This window comes from Pseudophryne corroboree, chromosome 4, assembly GCF_028390025.1.
Source record: "Pseudophryne corroboree isolate aPseCor3 chromosome 4, aPseCor3.hap2, whole genome shotgun sequence".
Lineage (NCBI taxonomy): Eukaryota > Metazoa > Chordata > Amphibia > Anura > Myobatrachidae > Pseudophryne > Pseudophryne corroboree.
In genome coordinates, this window is record NC_086447.1 from 540,172,276 (window position 1) to 540,190,426 (window position 18,151).

Here is an 18,151-nt window from a genome sequence, read left to right on the forward strand (position 1 = left end):
TACTACGTACTTACACTGCCAGAAGGAGGAGAGAGAGGGAGCGCTCCCCCGCCTTGTAAGTCCATATTGGATCCATTCTGCATCAATTGAACATTGGTCTCTATCTTGCAATAGCCCCCGTAAATTGCCATACACGGGAGGTATGAGTTAAATTTACCAGTGATTTCTGAGAAATTAACAATTGAATACATTGGATCCACTTACTAATGGACTAACATGTTAAAAATGAATGGATTACTATATCAATTATGAGCAAGATTGCATGCCCTTATTAACTGACTAATATTTGGACTTTTTATGCTATTCTAACATTGATTATTATCACACTGCTGATTATATTTTAATGTTTGTTATTTATGTAAATTATATGGCCATATATGCTTTTTCTTGAAAAATTAAATATATATTTTTATGTATTAATGTGACTGGACAGCGCTTCCTATTAAAACCTTGGTTTTAATTATTGTGAATATCTTCAATTTGACTATCAGGAACTGGACTGCGGGTGCTCCTTCCATCACTTGCAGGGGGCGTGCAAATAGTGGAAGGCGCCACCTCTTCCCGTCCAGTGTTGGGAAGGTCAGGCATCGCAACCGACACAATTGAACTCTCCTTGGGGATTTGTGATTTAGAAGAACGTATAGTTCTTTGCTGTGCTTTTGCCAGCTTAAGTCTTTTCATTTTTCTAGCGGGAGGATGAGTGCTTCCATCCTCATGTGAAGCTGAACCACTAGCCATGAACATAGGCCAGGGCCTTAGCCGTTCCTTGCCACTCCGTGTCATAAATGGCATATTGGCAAGTTTACGCTTCTCATCAGACGCTTTTAATTTAGATTTCTGGGTCATTTTACTGAGCTTTTGTTTTTTTAATTTTACATGCTCTCTACTATGACATTGGGCATCGGCCTTGGCAGACGACGTTGATGGCATTTAATCGTCTCGGCCATGACTAGTGGCAGCAGCTTCAGCAGGAGGTGGAAGTGGATCTTGATCTTTCCCTATTTTACCCTCCACATTTTTGTTCTCCATTTTTTAATGTGTGGAATTATATGCCAGTAACTATCAATAGCAATGGCCTACTGTACTGTACTATATATGTATACTGTTGGTCACCAAAATGCTGCACTGTAATACTAGAAGCTATAGAAAAGTATATATATTACTGTATATATATCAGTACAGAGCGGTGTAACTGTGACACGTGTCCTGACAAGCAGTATAGAAGCTATAGAAAAGTATATATATTATTGTATATATATCAGTACAGAGCGGTGTAACTGTGACCCATGTGTCCTGACAAGCAGTCTAGAAGCTATAGAAAAGTATATATATTATTGTATATATATCAGTACAGAGCGGTGTAACTGTGACACATGTGTCCTGACAAGCAGTATAGAAGCTATAGAAAAGTATATATATTATTGTATATATCAGTACAGAGCGGTGTAACTGTGACACATGTGTCCTGACAAGCAGTATAGAATCTATAGAAAAGTATATATATTACTGTATATCAGTAGTAGTACAGAGCGGTGTAACTGTGACACATGTGTGTCCTGACAAGCAGTATAGAAGCTATAGAAAATGATTTAAAATTATTGTATATATCAGTACAGAGCAGTGTAACTGTGACCATGTGTCCTGACAAGCAGTATAGAAGCTATAGAAAAGTATATATTATATACTGGTGGTCCCCAGTCCCCACAATGCAGCACACTGATCAGATATTTGCAGCACACTGAGCACAGATATGGAGCGTTTTCAGGCAGAGAACGTAGATATTTTCAGCACACTGAGCACAGATTATTTGCAGCACACTGAGCACAGATATTTTCAGCACACTGAGCACAGATTACGGAGCTTTTCAGGGAGAGAACGCAGCCACGTCCTCTCCGTTCAATCTCCAAAGCACTAGTGAAAATGGCGGCGACGCGCGGCTCCTTATATAGATTACGAATCTCGCGAGAATCCGACAGCGGGATGATGACGTTCGGGCGCGTTCTGGTTAACTGAGCAAGGCGGGAAGATCCGAGGCTGCCTTGGAACCGTGTAAAATGGGTGAAGTTCGGGGGGGTTCGGATCCCGAGGAACCGAACCCGCTCATCTCTAATAGGAAGATATCTAATTTCTACTATCTCTGTGTAAATACTGCATAAAGTTCATTTTTATGGAGTGGAAATGGCAATGTGTCCTTCAACATGCCAAAAATATTCTGTCCTCTCTATCCCTTATCTAACATAATGTCAGTCCGCAAAATGAAATCTCAGTTCTGTTCTGGTCTGCAAAATTATGTGCACAGATGTACTGGTGCTGCTAAACTTCTCTCAACTGCCCGCACAAACCTCTGTTTCTCTGTAAGTGCAGCCATTTTACTTTGAAGACCTGTGTACCTGAGTGAAAATGTAGGTGCATTTGTGCATATCAAAGCACAGAATGTGACACAAACTGTAATCACCTGGTGTGTCTCAGCATAGTACCTCAGTAAACAGGACCAGGGCAGTAGAAAGCCTGGCTGGGACCAGGTACTATTCAGGGGGTGTGACTTAATCACAGGAGGCGTGGCCATGTACCCTTAGAAGAAAATACAGAAAAAATAGTACTTTAGGTGCCTCCCTAGCCATACTGCAGCCGAGCTCACAGTAGTGTGTGCTGGGCTGAGAAGAAAGGCTGGAGCTGCTGCTGCCAGGTAAGGTAGGTGGGGAACCTGGGCCCCCACTGGGCCCCTCCATCAGACCTGGGCCTGGGAAATTTGTACCCTCTCCCAACTTCTCTCGGCACCACTGAATAGGACTGTCACATAAGGTATGTCTGTCTCTCTTGTTAAACAAGAGTTCTATTGAGTACAAATGTGTTCATATGCACCTATCCTCTGTTCGCTTCAAATAGCCCCTTTTCATGGCGTCATGGACTTCACTACTTAACTACTTAGCCACGCCAAAACACTAATCCTAACACAAGTAGACTATAAGGAAACTAGGATACAAAAATTCATGAAAAAGTGTGCAGAACTGGAATTGTGCCAGCATCTCACGCCATATAGGGAAAAAGGGAGAGATGTGTGACGTCACATCTGTAGCTATGAGTTGTACCGTAATGTCACCAAATAAAATCCGATTTCAATCATTTTAGATTTTCAAGCCTTAGCCTTGTTCACATTGGCATATCTATAATGAGTGCAGGGTGTGTGGTGCACACAGATACCTGGGTCCAAGGGGGCCCACACCGCATGCCATGCATCCATAGTTATACTTACTTCTCTCAAATGCTACATCAGCCAGCTCTGAAAGTCACTGGGAGAACGTCATTTTCCTGGTGATTTGCAAATGTGCAATACATAAGTCACCAAGAGCATAGCACAGGCACCATGTTCCTGGAGACCTGCATCATAGACCCTGACATGGGCCCTCTCTTAAACCACCTCTGCCTGTGCACTTGATAAAATTCTAAAACAACTGAACTCTGATTATGAAGTGAAAATGGAAGTTTATTATTGTTATTTTTGTTATAAAATGTGCCACTTACTTTTGGAACTTGCTGAATAAGAAATTATTTTCCTTAGCTACTAAATGACATTCTCCCCTTGCTTATTTCACTAGATAGCACAGTCACTAATGTTAAGTTGTTGCTGTGAGTGATTTTAATTAGTTCTAAAAGCATTCATCAGGATTGCTAAATGTGGGCTTGTCTAGTGCTGAAAGCTGGCCAGTGCTTCCCAAGCCGTTTCCTCTGTACTGATACAGTCAGCACTAGGCATTTACTTACAAGCTCAATCAATACAGCCTGAATAGGTAATAAAATTACTACTTCAAAAATGTAAACAAATTGATCTACAACTCTCAAACTCATTATCCAACACATTTTCAACTCCGTAAAAATAGATCCACAGCTTATAACCGTATTTGAACTGCTGAGTGTACAGGAACAAAACATTTTTTAAACTGAACGCTTGAATATAATTTGCTTAGGGAAAAGTTAACAACAGAAAATAAGTAAGATTATGTTTGCTGTGCTTCTGATTAAGTGGCTGCTTACTCATTCTGTGCATTCTGTAGTTATCTTATTAGATTTTTTCACATTATAACATCGATATACTGTGTATTGGGCATACATTTTTTATTTTTATGCCAAACGTTTTCTATTCTACACAAGTACAATTTGAGGACCAATTTAGGGCCTGATTTGGAATGGATTTGAAAGCAAGGCAGAAAAAGTATGTACTGTAAGTTTTTATCTGGAACAAACCATTTTGCAAAGCAAGGGGAGGAAATACATTTATAATGTTTCTGTGCATGGTAAATACTGGATGCTTTTGCATGTAGCCCACAAATGTTAGACAGCGTTATTTTTACAATGCTATTTGGATTTCAGTTTGAACACACTCTTTTGCACATATTATATCTACCCCACTTGCAGTGCAACATGATTTTGCCTAGTTGCTTGTTTTTTTTAATTTTCTTCCACATCTGAATAATCCCCTTAAAGTCTAGTCCAGAGGCTCTCAAATGCAGTCCTCAAGGCAGGTTTTAAGTATATCCATGCTTGTACAATTGTTTGTGTGCAAATCACCACAGGACTCTGGAGAGCAGCATAAATGTGACATTACTAGCTGCAGTCATGGTGAACAATGGCAGTGATGTCGACATTCAGAGTACAAAAATAAAAAGTCAAAAATTGGGCAAAATTGACCTTTAGTTAATTTCCCTCCAGGATTTAAAGATATCCATGCTTGAGTCCAGATGGTTAAATCAAATTGACTGAGTTACTAATTAAGGGAGTTATTCAGAGTTGTTAGCAAACCAAAAAAGTTAGCAACTGGGCAAAACCATGTTGCACTGCAGGTGGGGCAGATATAACATGTGCAGAGAGAGTTAGATTTGGGTGGATTATAGTGTTTCTGTGCAGGGTAAATACTGGCTACTTTATTTTTACACAGCAATTTAGATTTCAGTTTGAACACACCCCACCAGAATCTAAATCTCTCTACACATGTTACATCTGCCCTACCTGCAGTGCAATATGGTTTGCCCAATTGCTAACTTTTTTGGTTTGCTAACAACCCTGAATAACCCCCTAAGTTACCTGTGCTCAAGCATGGATATCATTAAAACCTGTACTGTAATGGTGGAAACGCTGTCCTAAAGCTTTTATGTTTTAGACAACTGTAACATAGGAATACATTCAGGATTCCAGCAAATTAAGTCCCGGCACCAGAATACCGACACATGGTCAAAATCCTGACAACGGTGGAAATGCCAAGGCCAGAATCACAACAGTCGACATCCCAAACATAAGTATGCCGGGTACTTTTAGGATTAGGCAGCAGTGTGTGTGTGTGTGTGTGTGTGTGTGTGTGTGTGTGTGTGTGTGTGTGTGTGTGGGGGGGGGGGAAGGGTGCTTAGATTTAGGAGCCACCGGAGAGGGGTAGGGTTAGGCTGTGGGAAGGGAGTGTTAGGGTTGAGCACCATCATAGAGGGTTAGGCTGTGGGGGGGGTGTTAAGTTTAGGCTGTGTTAAGGGAGAGTTAGAGGGATGGGGTGGGGGAGGTTAGGGAAGGTAAATATGCCCTACCAGACCCCTGTTGGATTCTTGCTATTTGGATGCCACTAACAGTCTTTTGACCCCTGTCTCCCGTATCACCCCCGTAACATGCATCTGTGGCATTTGCTTTTGTGATTTTAATATATGTGCAATTACTGACTGCACCTGATTATTAATCAATCAAAATCATTGGAGACTTTTCTTTACTTACTTATTGCTAGAGATTTGCAGGGGACAAGCACATGGTTGGCAGTCATCAAGGGAGCCTCTGACAATGCCATAGAATCCGGAGGCACATATCTCACAGTGATCCCCTGCAGTGTTGTGCCTACAGGCCTGGAGAAAGAAGCACCAAAATCATTAGCACTCTGTTATCATGTTCTACGTATATAGGGGGTAATTCCAAGTTGATCTCAGCAGGAAATGTTTTAGCAGTTGGGAAAAACCATGTGCACTGCAGGGGGGCAGATATAACGTGCAGAGAGAGTTAGATTTGCGTGGGGTGTTTTCAAACTGAAATCTAAATTGCAGTGTAAAAATAAAGCAGCCAGTATTTACCCTGCACAGAAACAAAATAACCCACCCAAGTCTAACGCTCTCTGCAAATGTTATATCTGCCAAACCTGCAGTGCACATGGTTTCGCCCAATTGCTAAAAAACTTGCTGCTGCGATCAACTCAGAATTACCCCCATAGACATGAATGCACATACAGTAATGTCCCCAGCATTGTAGCTACTTATAAGCCATCTTTTCATTAGCCAGATTAATTCTTGTATTGATCCTTTTAGTGGCTGAAATGTTATTTGTGCATGGCATACTGGTTGTGGACATGTAAAGACTACATTGTCATTTACGTAGCCATGAATGAGAATAAATTCTTACAGTAGCTTACACATCGATTCTGGCCACTGATATCTGATTATGTTAAGGAATACGCAATATGGCATTTCTAACATACTATACTTGTCCATAGTTTTTTTTTTAAACCACTCAATACTGTATATGAACAGATAATTACTGACAAACCTGATCAACCACTGGCTGGAAATTTTCAAGTTCCCAACAGGATACTGTGTGTTCTGTGGATTTCTTTTCTCTTGCACAGGTAAGTTACTGTACACTATTTTGGTAGGTCAGCAATTATCCTAACTGCCCCACAGACAGGTTTCCTGAAAACATGACCTGTTGCAAGGTACTTGAGGGTTGAGAACCATTGTTGTAGAACAATTGCTAAAATCTGGGTCTGTGTATCATTCAACTATACTACTGAAACCTTATAGGAAAGATAAGGACATTTAACTGCACAAGTGCATTGTCATATTGTACATACTGTACATATGGTCACTCAATACTTGAACCAAGCTATATACTGCATAAACAGACAAGGATCAGATAGCTTTAAAGCTTCCTGCATGTATTCTATATACTGTAGTGTGTTATATTGTTGCAAATGAAAATATCCCATTAGAATGATTTTTAATTCCAGGCCAGTGCCAGAAATATAACAAAACAATAAATACCATTCCAGTCATCAAACTGTTGATGGTTTGAGAGGGTGGTACTCAAAATATAATCACTGTGTCAACACATAACTGAATGCTGTCCTGACAGTATACATAAGAAATAGTACAGGGCAGTCAAGATGTAACTGCTACTGACATCATCATATTAATATTGATCAATATATCAAAATAGCTTAAATAATGTAAACTTCTAGTCAGAAATATGTGTTTTATATACTTAGCCATCATAAGACTTTTTAATTACTGTTGTAAACATAGAAACACAGAAGGAGGAAGTGGATAAGAACCATTTATCTAGTGTTGAATTCAAATCCCAAATATTCCCCTTCTGCTACAGAAAACCAAAAAAGAAGAGGCGCTGTCCTTGAAAGTAACAAGCAATATATTTCCTTATTTGTTTATTTAAAACCAATATAAATTTACTACTCACAATGATAGAAAACATACACAATAAAATACACTTATAGAGCCAATGTAGATGTTTCTACCTTCTACTACAGGCCTGAAACCCTGGGGCAACCAATTACTGTAATCATTGGTCATTGGAGGCTCATTGGTTTTGTATTGTAGCACCTCCTAGACAGTTCACTTAATACATATGAAACAGCTGCTGATGCAGTACTAGAAGCAAGGGGCTTGTGCACATGCGCAAATCTCATTGGTTTTCTACCCCTATATGTCACTGATGGTACTGTGGATTGTTTGCAAGAACAAGTCTCATTTTTCTTCTCCTAAACTTGCGATGCTGCTTACGTGGGCAGCACAGCGACAGCCCCCTCAAGGTGGGAGCTACCACTGCACAAGACACATAACTTCTTAATAAAAAGTGCACATTCACAGCACTGCAGCAGCAAACTGTTAGAGCTCTATGTAGTCAGATTGCTGAAGAGATCAAGAAATATATTATCCGACAAAAGCCATCCTTCACATAGGCTACCGCCTGGTAAGCGGTTTAGGGCTTTCAAAGGCACACACGGAACGACTGCAATATAGCTTCTTCCCATCTGCTGTGCACATGCTAAATAGTTTAGGTCAGTGATGGCTAACCTTGACACTCCAGCTGTTGTTGAACTTCACATCCCAGCATGCCCTGCATCAGTTTTAGCATGGCCATAGAGCAAAACTGCAGCAAAGCATGCTGGTATGTGTAGTTCAACAACAGCTGGAGTGTCAAGGTTAGCCATCACTGGTTTAGGTAAATAACTTGCCAGTTTCCTTATACATATATTTCCATGATGCTGATTTGCAATGTGCTTGTACTTCCAGTGACCAGACTTTTTCTTACTGTGTTGATGTGTATGTACAATGTATTTCATCTATCAAATTCTGTTTTTGATTATGACAATAAATTACTATTCCTTATGCATTCACATACAGCATGTACTGTACATAGCATCATATAATTCTCTTCACACAAGTTTCAATAGAGATGGGGCATGTGGGCATGTGCTCATAAATCTGATGAGGACAACTTTGAGCAATACATGACAACACAACGTTTGATCTCCTGTTAGTTATTCATTGGTATCTGGTTGCAAAATGACCATTCAACAATTATCACTTGCCACTTCACTGAAAAGTCAGAAAACTAACTACTGTATACCCACTATCTCACTAACAAGTTAAGCTGAGAACACACTGAGCAATATGTTGTCTGAACTGGTGGATCAGACCAAAATATTGGTCAATTTGTCGCATATAAGACAGTGTGTATGCCCAATATGCATGTGTCTGCGGTCACTTGCGATGTTGACCGGTTTGGTGTGCTGCATATCGAAACCTGATGATATCGCTAACGATGCTAATGACGGATGGAACAGTGGTCGTTCACTAACATTGCTCAATGTGTCCTCAGGTTCTGATATGTCAGCCCGTCATATCGGCTGAGTACACATCGCGTCAGTGTGTACCCAGCTTTACGTGTTAAAAAACTTAACATGATGTTACAATTACACGTATTATATTTCTTAATATGCTGCTGTATTTATATAAGTCTATGATTCTTCTATTGACTAATTCAGATATTCAAATTACAGGGCTGGTTAGATTCTGAAAACAATGTCTTAATTGTAGATACTACAGAGAGATAGTGGATTAATACTTTTCAAAATCCTGGCGCTTAAGGATATATATATAGCAATTATGTTGCTAGTGGTAAAAGCATGTGCCAAATGCCAAGTTAGGAACACAAAAGGAAGAAAGAAACAACCTCTGCACTTAATAGTAGCTCATTACTGTAAATTACAAACTATCTGCACTCTGATACAACACATGAAACTTCTCTGTTGAAAGTACAACATAATGAATAATTGTATCACAGTAAGTGAAAGGAACAGGTTACTGAGTTACAAAAGAAAGTAATACTGCCAGTGTATCAGTAAATAAATAAATAAATTAGTGGGCTATGAGAGATAATGATAAAGCAAACTCAGTAAATGATACATAATTATGTATAGTCACTGACTGTATGATGAAGAGATAGTAGATTTGGAACTCCATAAACTAGGAGGATTATCCCAGTGATCCTGTGTGTGTTCAATGGATATGAAGCACGTCATTGCATCGCAACCTACCTGTCAATACTTTGAAGTGAATTGGGATATTAATGGAGACTATTTTCTGTTGCGGCCAGGGATAATGCACCGGATCATAACTCTAACGCAATGTGCCGCTTCAGCAAGCTGCTGTACTAGGGGTTACCCCCAGTAACAATAGGAGTCCCAGAGCCATTTATAATTCATCAGGTGAAACTACTGCAGGAAACTATTAATACCTGCCATTGGTTTCAAGCTTTCAGGCTGCACTATTAATACAACTTGTCATCCATTTGCCTGCTCCACCAACTGCCATGCATCGGCTCGCCATTAACATCAATATGAGTCCACAGCCAATTGGTAAAACAGTGGATGATAACACTGAAATTGTACTACTCATTGGGAGCTGTTTCCAAACAATATACCAGACACCATATCTATTTTTAAAGCACTAAGGGGTCTATTTACTAAGCCTTGGATGGAGATAAATTCGCCGGAGTTAAAAGACCAGCCAATCGGCTCCTAACTGCCGTGTCACAGGCTGGGTTTGAAAAATGACAGTTAGGAGCCGATTGGCTGGTACTTTATCTCCAGCAACTTTATCTACATCCAAGGCTTAGTAAATAGACCCCTAAGAGAGGTATTTATCAAAGCTTGGAGAGAGCTAAACTTGTGAGAGATAAAGTACCAACCAATCAGCTTCTGCAAAATGTAAAGTAGAAGCTTATTGGCTGGTACAGTACTTTATCTCTCACAATTATCTCTCTCTTTGAGCGTTAATAAATACTACCTAATAAATCTCATTCCAGTATAGAGTGAGGATATCTGGCATTATATTAACATATTGGGCACTGCATTTCTATTACTATTACAAAACACACTTACTGGGACTCTATTACTAAATGGAGGACAAGTAATTCCTAATTTATTGAATTCCAAATCCAACACTTTTTTAGCTACAGTCGGTGACAATACCTAAATATATAATTAGCTGAGTTTGTTTTATTTTTATCTCTCATAGGGACTAATTCAGACCTGATCGCAGCAGCAAAATTAGCAAAACTAGGGGATCATTCTAAGTTGATAGCTCGCTAGCTACTTTTTGCAGCGCTACAATCAGTCTCCGTCTATATGGGGGTGTATTTTAGCATTGCAAGTGTACGAACGCTTGTGCAGCCAAGCTCTGCAACAACATTTTGTGCAGATTCTGAGTAGGTCTGAACTTACTCAGCCCTTGCGATCCCGGAATTGTTGTCAGACACCCGGCCTGCAAATGCTTGGATACGCCGCGTTTTTCAAACACTCCCAGAAAACAGTCAGTTGACACCCACAAATGCCTTCTTCCTGTCAATCTCCTTGCGATCGGCTGTGTGAATGCATTCTTCATTAAATCCATCGCTCAGCAACGATCCGCTTTGTAGCCGTATGATGCGCCTGCGCAGTAGTGACTTGATCGCTGCACTGCGAAAAACGGCAGCGTGCGATCAGCTCGGAATGACCCCCTATGTGCACTGCAGGTAAGGCGGATATAACATGTGCAGAGAGAGTTAGATTTGAGAGGGTTATATTGTTTATGTACTGGCTGCTTTATATTTGCACTGCAATTTAGATTTCAGTTTGAACACAGCCCACCCAAATCTAACTCTCTCTGCACATGTTATATCTGCCCCCCTGCAGTGCACATGGGGGATAATTCAGACCTGATCCTAGCCGTGCAAAATTTTGCTCGGCTATGATCAGCTACCCTGACATGTCGTGGAATGCACAGCACAGGGCTAGTACGCCCCGCATGTCTGGCCCTACCTCGCTGCACGGGTGCAATAGCATGGCACGGCAGCGATGCTAGCACACCTGGCTAGTAAGTCCCTACCTGCAAAGCATTGCTACACTGGTAAGTGACTATTTGCCACGTCCCGGGACGAAGCGTCTGCTTGTGATGTCATGCAGCTACCGCAGCCCGCCCTTCGCAGGTCCGAGCATGCCTGCATTGCCCAGACTGTGCCACCAAAATGGCGGCCTAACGCCGCAGGCCTGCCCCCTCCTGTCTAGCAAACGACTCTGCCTGTCAATCAGGCAGAGTCAATCGCTGGGCTGAGATGCTGATCGTATCTCTGGCATGCACTACGGCACATGAGCAGTTCAGACCTGATCGGCCGCTGTGCAAAAACGCACAGCAGCGATCAAGACTGAATTAGCCCCATGGTTTTGCCCATTAGATATAAATTTTGCTGCTGTGATCAGGTCTGAATTAGGCCTATAACTCACTCTTTTGTTTATAGAAATACTGGCAATTTTATTTTCTTATATGATATTCCGCGGAGTTTTGCGGAATGACAAGGTTGCATGGTGACATCATGACTAAACCGAGTCTTTTCACAAAACTCCGCCCCCCAAGTGGAGTACTATGGGTGGAGGGAGGGGGAGCAGGTAAGAAGTGCTATTGGGCTGGTGCCCGCTAAAGAGTATACACCCCTGGCAATGAGTATTACCCTTGGCAACGAGCATTATCCTTGGCAACAAGCACGGATCCCAGAACATGAAACCCCTGGCAATGAGCATGATTCCCAGCACATGAAACCCCTGGCAAGGAACATGACAACAAGCATATAAAACCCCTGGCAATGAGCAGGTAATGTAATAGTAATTAGAAGCTTTACTGTAGGGCATAATGTATCACGGGCATTGAACATGTATCTTATTTAAATGTATGTTCATTTATTGTGACAGAATTATTACATGTTATACTTTCAACTGAGAATTTTCAGGAGTTATGTCAGAGAGCAGATAGAGTATATTGTATTTTACAGTAATGAGTTATCATTAAGAGCAGTGTATTGTTTTTTTTCTTACTAACTATGCGTACGTAACTAAACCAGGTACAGAGACTACTTTCTTTTCCTTTCACTTCAATGAACTCTGAACTACTGTATCATTAAAAATACATAGATTGCGTCATGAGCAGAACAACTAGAAAGTCATACCTGACAAACAGAAGTGTGCATGTCACAAATATTACTGTGCTTATTACACTGACAAGGCACGCAGGTACCAAGTGTTGGGCCATCTCTTCTGCCAGGTGATGTGGGAACTCTTCTGTAGAAACCAGGAGCACATGCCTAAAAGAAATGGACATGAATGTAAATATATACTTACGTCAGACTGCAAAGCCCATAGACATTACAATAAAGAAAGCAGTGTTAATAAGGGTCATAACTAGGTGTGTGAGTGACACCACCTCACAGAACCCTGTGGGCGGTACCGCCGCCCACCTACAATCCCTTCATCTGGTTAGCAGGGTGCCTGGAATGGGACACTGCAGCCAGAATCGCATGACATGACATCATGCGCTCAGGGGGTGTGGCTGACACAGAACACAGTAAAGCCCTCGAATGGTGCTGGTGTTAACTGGTTACTAACTGAACAGTAATGCATATATATATCCATATATATATCTATATCTATATCTATATATATATATATATATATATATATATATAAATGTGTATATATATATATCTATATATCTATCTATCTGTCAATAAAGCATATAGAGGGGGCGCTCCATAGTGCATAAACTTTTTTTTATTTTTCTTAAAAACAGATGCTTAAGACAAATGTTAAAATTACACTCGTACCAGAAGGCAACCAGGGTGAGCTGGTTACCACATGATTCCACAATTAATCACCAGGCAAAGCTGGAACAAGGGTCAGACCAAATCGCGCTGGAGTCCTCCACCCACCGGCAGCTACTTTCTCTGGGGCTCATGTGCAGGATCACATGCGTCCATGACTACTCGTTCAACAGCTGCAGGGATTTCTCAGCGTCACTAGACTTCGCCCTAATGCGTTTCATCATCAACTTCATCAGAGGGCTGGAGTCTGTGACGCTTGGATCCGTATTTAACGGTCCTCTACTAGAACTTACATCAATCACAAATCAATCCACCTGTGCGGCCATTTGAAGTTGAAGCACATAGTACTCTATCCTCTAAATATCAATATAGAAATATATTTTGGATAACAAATTATATATTAAAACTTGGTTCTACTATCAGATTAATACTTTACTAGATTACTCTTTATGCAGGAACAACAGCAAAACATCAAATCGCTTCTCAGGTTACAAAGTAACAAGTATTTTATAAACAAATATATATATATATATGATTCTTGCTGCAAATACAGACAGATACATTTATATTATGCATAGTGAGCACAACTAATGCAAAGAGTCTACACCTGATAAAGAACAATTAGAAGAAACAATAAAAAGAGCTGAAAAGATCCTACATAAATGAAGGTTTGACAATTAAAGGCACAGAGCTATAGTTTCACTAATCCCATCGACATTATTTTTAAAACAGTGTAATTTCAAACCAATGGTTTAATCCCTCTGGTTTTTGGGTCTTAAGGGTCAATATCCAAAAGGTTTCCCTTCTTTCTAATTCAATATCCCGATCCCCACCTCTCTTATTCATAGCTACATGTTCTATACCTTTGAACCGTAGTTTGGTCGAATCACTGCAGTGATGTTCCTTAAAGTGCCGCGGAACACTATGATTTGTTATTTGATTTTTTATATTACTGGTATGCTCTAAGATGCGGATCTTCAACATCCTTTTAGTCTTACCTATATACCTGTATCCACAGGGACATAGAAGCATGTATACTACATGTGTGGAATTGCAATTAATAAAGCTATTAATCTTATATGTTCTCCTATAATTTTTACCACTAAATTCAGTTTTCTCTTTATCTAATAGCTTACATACTTTACAACTACCGCAAGCATAACAGCCTTTGATATCATCCAAAAAGTGCTTATCCTTTTTATTCCTAATTGGTTCCAACCGGCTACGTGAAACCAGGGATTTAATATTCCTGGCTTTCCTGTAGAATACATCTGGTTACTTGGGAAGATGTTCTCCAAGCACCGTGTCTAGTTGTAATATGTGCCAATTCCTCTTAAGTATCGCTTTAATTGCTCCAGCCTCATTATTAAAATCTGTAACAAATGAACACAGTCCCTTATTTCTCTCCAACCCATTATAACATTTCTTCTCTTTATAAACCAATAGATCCTTTCTTTCTTTATCCCTAGCTCGTGTTTTAGACTGTTCAATGAGTCCAACAGAGTAACCTCGTTCTACAAACCTGTCAGTGTAACTTGAAGCTTGTTCATCAAATCTGTCCAGACTGGCACAATTTCGTCTAAGCCTTGTAAACTGGGAAAAGGGAATATTCCTTTTCCAGCTAGGTAAATGGCAACTAGAGAAATCAAGGTAGCTATTGCAGTCAACCTTCTTGAAAAATGTATATGTATTAATTTTCCCTGTTTCTCTCGACTCTGAACTATCAAGAACAAGGTCCAGAAATTCTATTTTATATTTATCAGCGCTATGTGTGAATTTTAAATTCTATTCATTAATATTAATCGCGTCAATAAATGTCTCTAGTTGTTCTGCATTACCACTCCATACTATCAGAATATCGTCGATAAATCTTTTAAATCGTCCCCATCGCCGTCCTGCATGACTGGATATACCTAGTCTAGCAAACATTTATATGGGTGAATGGGAAAATACAGCTTTAGAACAGTATGGTGAACACATCGTCTTATTTAAAAGATTTATCGACGATATTCTGATAGTATGGAGTGGCGGGGCGTCTATATACTTTATTGACAGATATCTATCTCCATGGGAATTCGGACTGACTAAGGGGAGCAGCGATCCTGAATTATTTAAAGAGGATTTAGTGCTTTTAAGCGCTCATCGAGTGACTTTGATTCCACATATATATATATATATATATATTTACATTTATTGAATCCGTGCTCCATGCTAAATAACCAGCGCTGTATCTGTTGTGCTTGTATATATATATATATATATATATATAAATGTGTGTGTGTATGTATATATATATATATATATATATATATATAAAATATATATCAGGATCCCGACGGTTGGGATCCCCGCATTTGAAATGCAGATGGAAGGGGTTAGGTTTAGGCACCCCCAGGAAGGGTTAGAGTTAGGCTGTGGGGGGGTGGAGGGTTAGGTTTAGACTGCAAAGAAGGGAGGGTTAAGTTTAGGTATCACTGGGGAGGGTTAGGGCTAGACTGTGAGAGGGGAGGGTTAGATTTTAGCTGCGGGAAGGAAAGGTTAGGGCTATTGCTATTTCCAGTGGTGGGCGAGCCATGCAATCGCATGGGCCACCCACCATGGCACTTTGTAAATCCTATTTTGCTTCCCCCCCATAGTACTCCACTCGGGAGGTGGAGTTTCATGGAATGACAAGGTTGCATGGTAACGTCATGACAAAACCGAGTCTTTTCACGAAACTCCATCCCCCGAGTGGAGTACTATGGGTGGAGGGAAGGGGAGCAGGAAAGAAGTGCTGGTGGGCTGGTGCCCGCCAAAGAGTATACACCCCTGGCAATGAGCATAATCCTTGGCAAGGAGCATTATCCTTGGCAACATACACGGATCCCAGAGCATGAAACCACTGGCAATGAGCATGACACCTAGCACATGAAACCCCTGGCAATGAGCATGACACCTAGCACATGAAACCACTGGCAACAAGCAGGTAATTTAATAGTAATTAGAAGCTTTACTGTAGGGCATAATGTATCAAGGGCATTGAAGTGTATGGCATAATATGGTGCAGGTGGCATAATATGGTGCAAGAGGCATTACTGTGTTAGGCTTAATATGAAGGAATGTTGTTTTTTTCTGTGGTTGTCGAGGTCTGTTGTTGCAGGGTCAAAAACTGGGGTATAAGGTAGTCTTTTCCTATGAGACCACTCCAATTTTAAAGTGGCCATGCCCACTTCAGCAAGCTCACACCCCCTCGCCGAGAGCATGCATGCAAATTAATTTTTTTTTAATGTCTATGGGGGGACGCATTTTTGAATGACTATTGGGGGTGTCATTTTTTTCATGCTCACGCTGGGAGATAATTTTACTAAAAACAGCCCTGGTTAGAGTGAGGGGGCCATTGGGGGAAGTTAAGTATACTTACCTTCACCCTGTGGGATTCTCTCTGTCAGGATGCTGTGGTTGGTATTCTGACCGCCGGTATCCCGACCGCAGGCATTTCGAACCCAACCCATATATATAAAGGGATAGTACAGCACTAAGTAATAATGTTAAACCAGCTGTAGTACATTGTATAATAATGGATGGACTACAGCGCTTGTACGATTTCCAACTCTGTGACTTAAAGCTGCTGTACAGTACTACCTATGGTGAGCAGGACGCCACTAATGTTTACATATGCTAAAGAGAAGGGGTGATGGAGCAGGATTGGTTAAATCTCCATTAAACCCCGGTCCCAGTGTCACCTGAGCAACGCCCTCTTATGAAGTTCTACGACAAAACACGTTAGGGCGGGGCCAGGTGATGCGATACGAGTGTGATCCCGGTTTCCCCCTTTACTCCCCGGCTGTTCCAGCATGGTCCCAATGGCGGATCCAGAGAGCGATGTCTGATGGCGGCCTGCAGTGCGGGTTGTGCACCTGGAGGTAACGGAGGCGAGTGATGAGGTTGCCAGGGATATACAAATTAAGCCATGTGGTAGCCAGCCCACAGAACATATATACAGGGTACGAGGCTATCCATATTTAATTATTGTCTTTCAATGCTTGTTCTAAATTAAATACTTTTATGCACTATGGAGCGACCCCAATCTATTTATTGTTAACATATACAGTATATATATATATATATATATATATTTATTAGCAACAACACCAAGTTTTAGTTTACATAGAACAGAGAATTTGATGACAGATAAGAGCCATATGGCCCAACCTCTATGACCACTAGGGTTAAGGTCAAGGGCGTAGAGGGATGGAAAACCAGCCCTGGTAATTAATGAAAGCAGCCCTGATGGGGGTGTGCGGTCTGGTGAGGGGGTGCGCTCTGTTGAGGGAGCGTGATCCCTCCTCATTTGGCCTGATTGTACGCAATTGCTGCCTTCCTTGCATCTTTTGCTGCAGTTGTGCCTGAGACCAGGGGTAGATTGGGAACTAAAAGGGGCCCTGTAAAATTTTGTAGAAGTGATCTGACATGGGCAGTACATGAGATATAACATATTGTGTAGCCATGGCAGGATTACTGGATGGCAGAATTGCTGTACTGCAGAGATGCAATAATAGAGTGAACAGGGGGACAATGCGGTGGTCTGTCATGTGGATAAAACACAAAACAGGCCCTATGGCCAATCTACCCCTGGATAAGGTATTAGGGTTGGGGGCTAGAGTAGTAGGGTTAGGGCACCAGGGTTAGTCTAGGGGTTTGGGTAAGGAGGACCCTAATACCCTAATTTAGCGGTTCTCAAACTGTGGGTGCCTCAGGACACTAGCACTGGGGCCCTGGGTGGGTGGTCCAGGATTAATTATAATTATTTATGGTCAACATAATAGGCAAAACCAATACTAGTGGCTGTCAATCATAAACTATGTGGACAAATAGAGTCAAATATTGTCCCTCACCACACAAATAAACCTAAGTATGACATATAAACACAATTAACTTTTGGCTT

The 18,151-nt window shown here is 40.9% G+C and overlaps 1 protein-coding gene across 8 annotated transcripts in view; it reads right to left on the minus strand.

Moving 5' to 3' along the window:
• The window catches only part of LAMA2 (laminin subunit alpha 2), a 1,276,598-nt gene that overhangs the window by 389,977 nt on the left and 868,470 nt on the right, over positions 1 to 18,151 (minus strand). For all 8 annotated transcript variants that reach the window (XM_063917336.1, XM_063917337.1, XM_063917331.1 and 5 more), the window contains 2 exons: positions 12,577 to 12,711; positions 5,749 to 5,873 (listed from right to left, as the gene is read on the minus strand). In XM_063917336.1, coding sequence (XP_063773406.1) covers positions 5,749 to 5,873; positions 12,577 to 12,711 — 260 coding nt within the window. The remainder of the gene's footprint in view (positions 1 to 5,748; positions 5,874 to 12,576; positions 12,712 to 18,151) is intronic.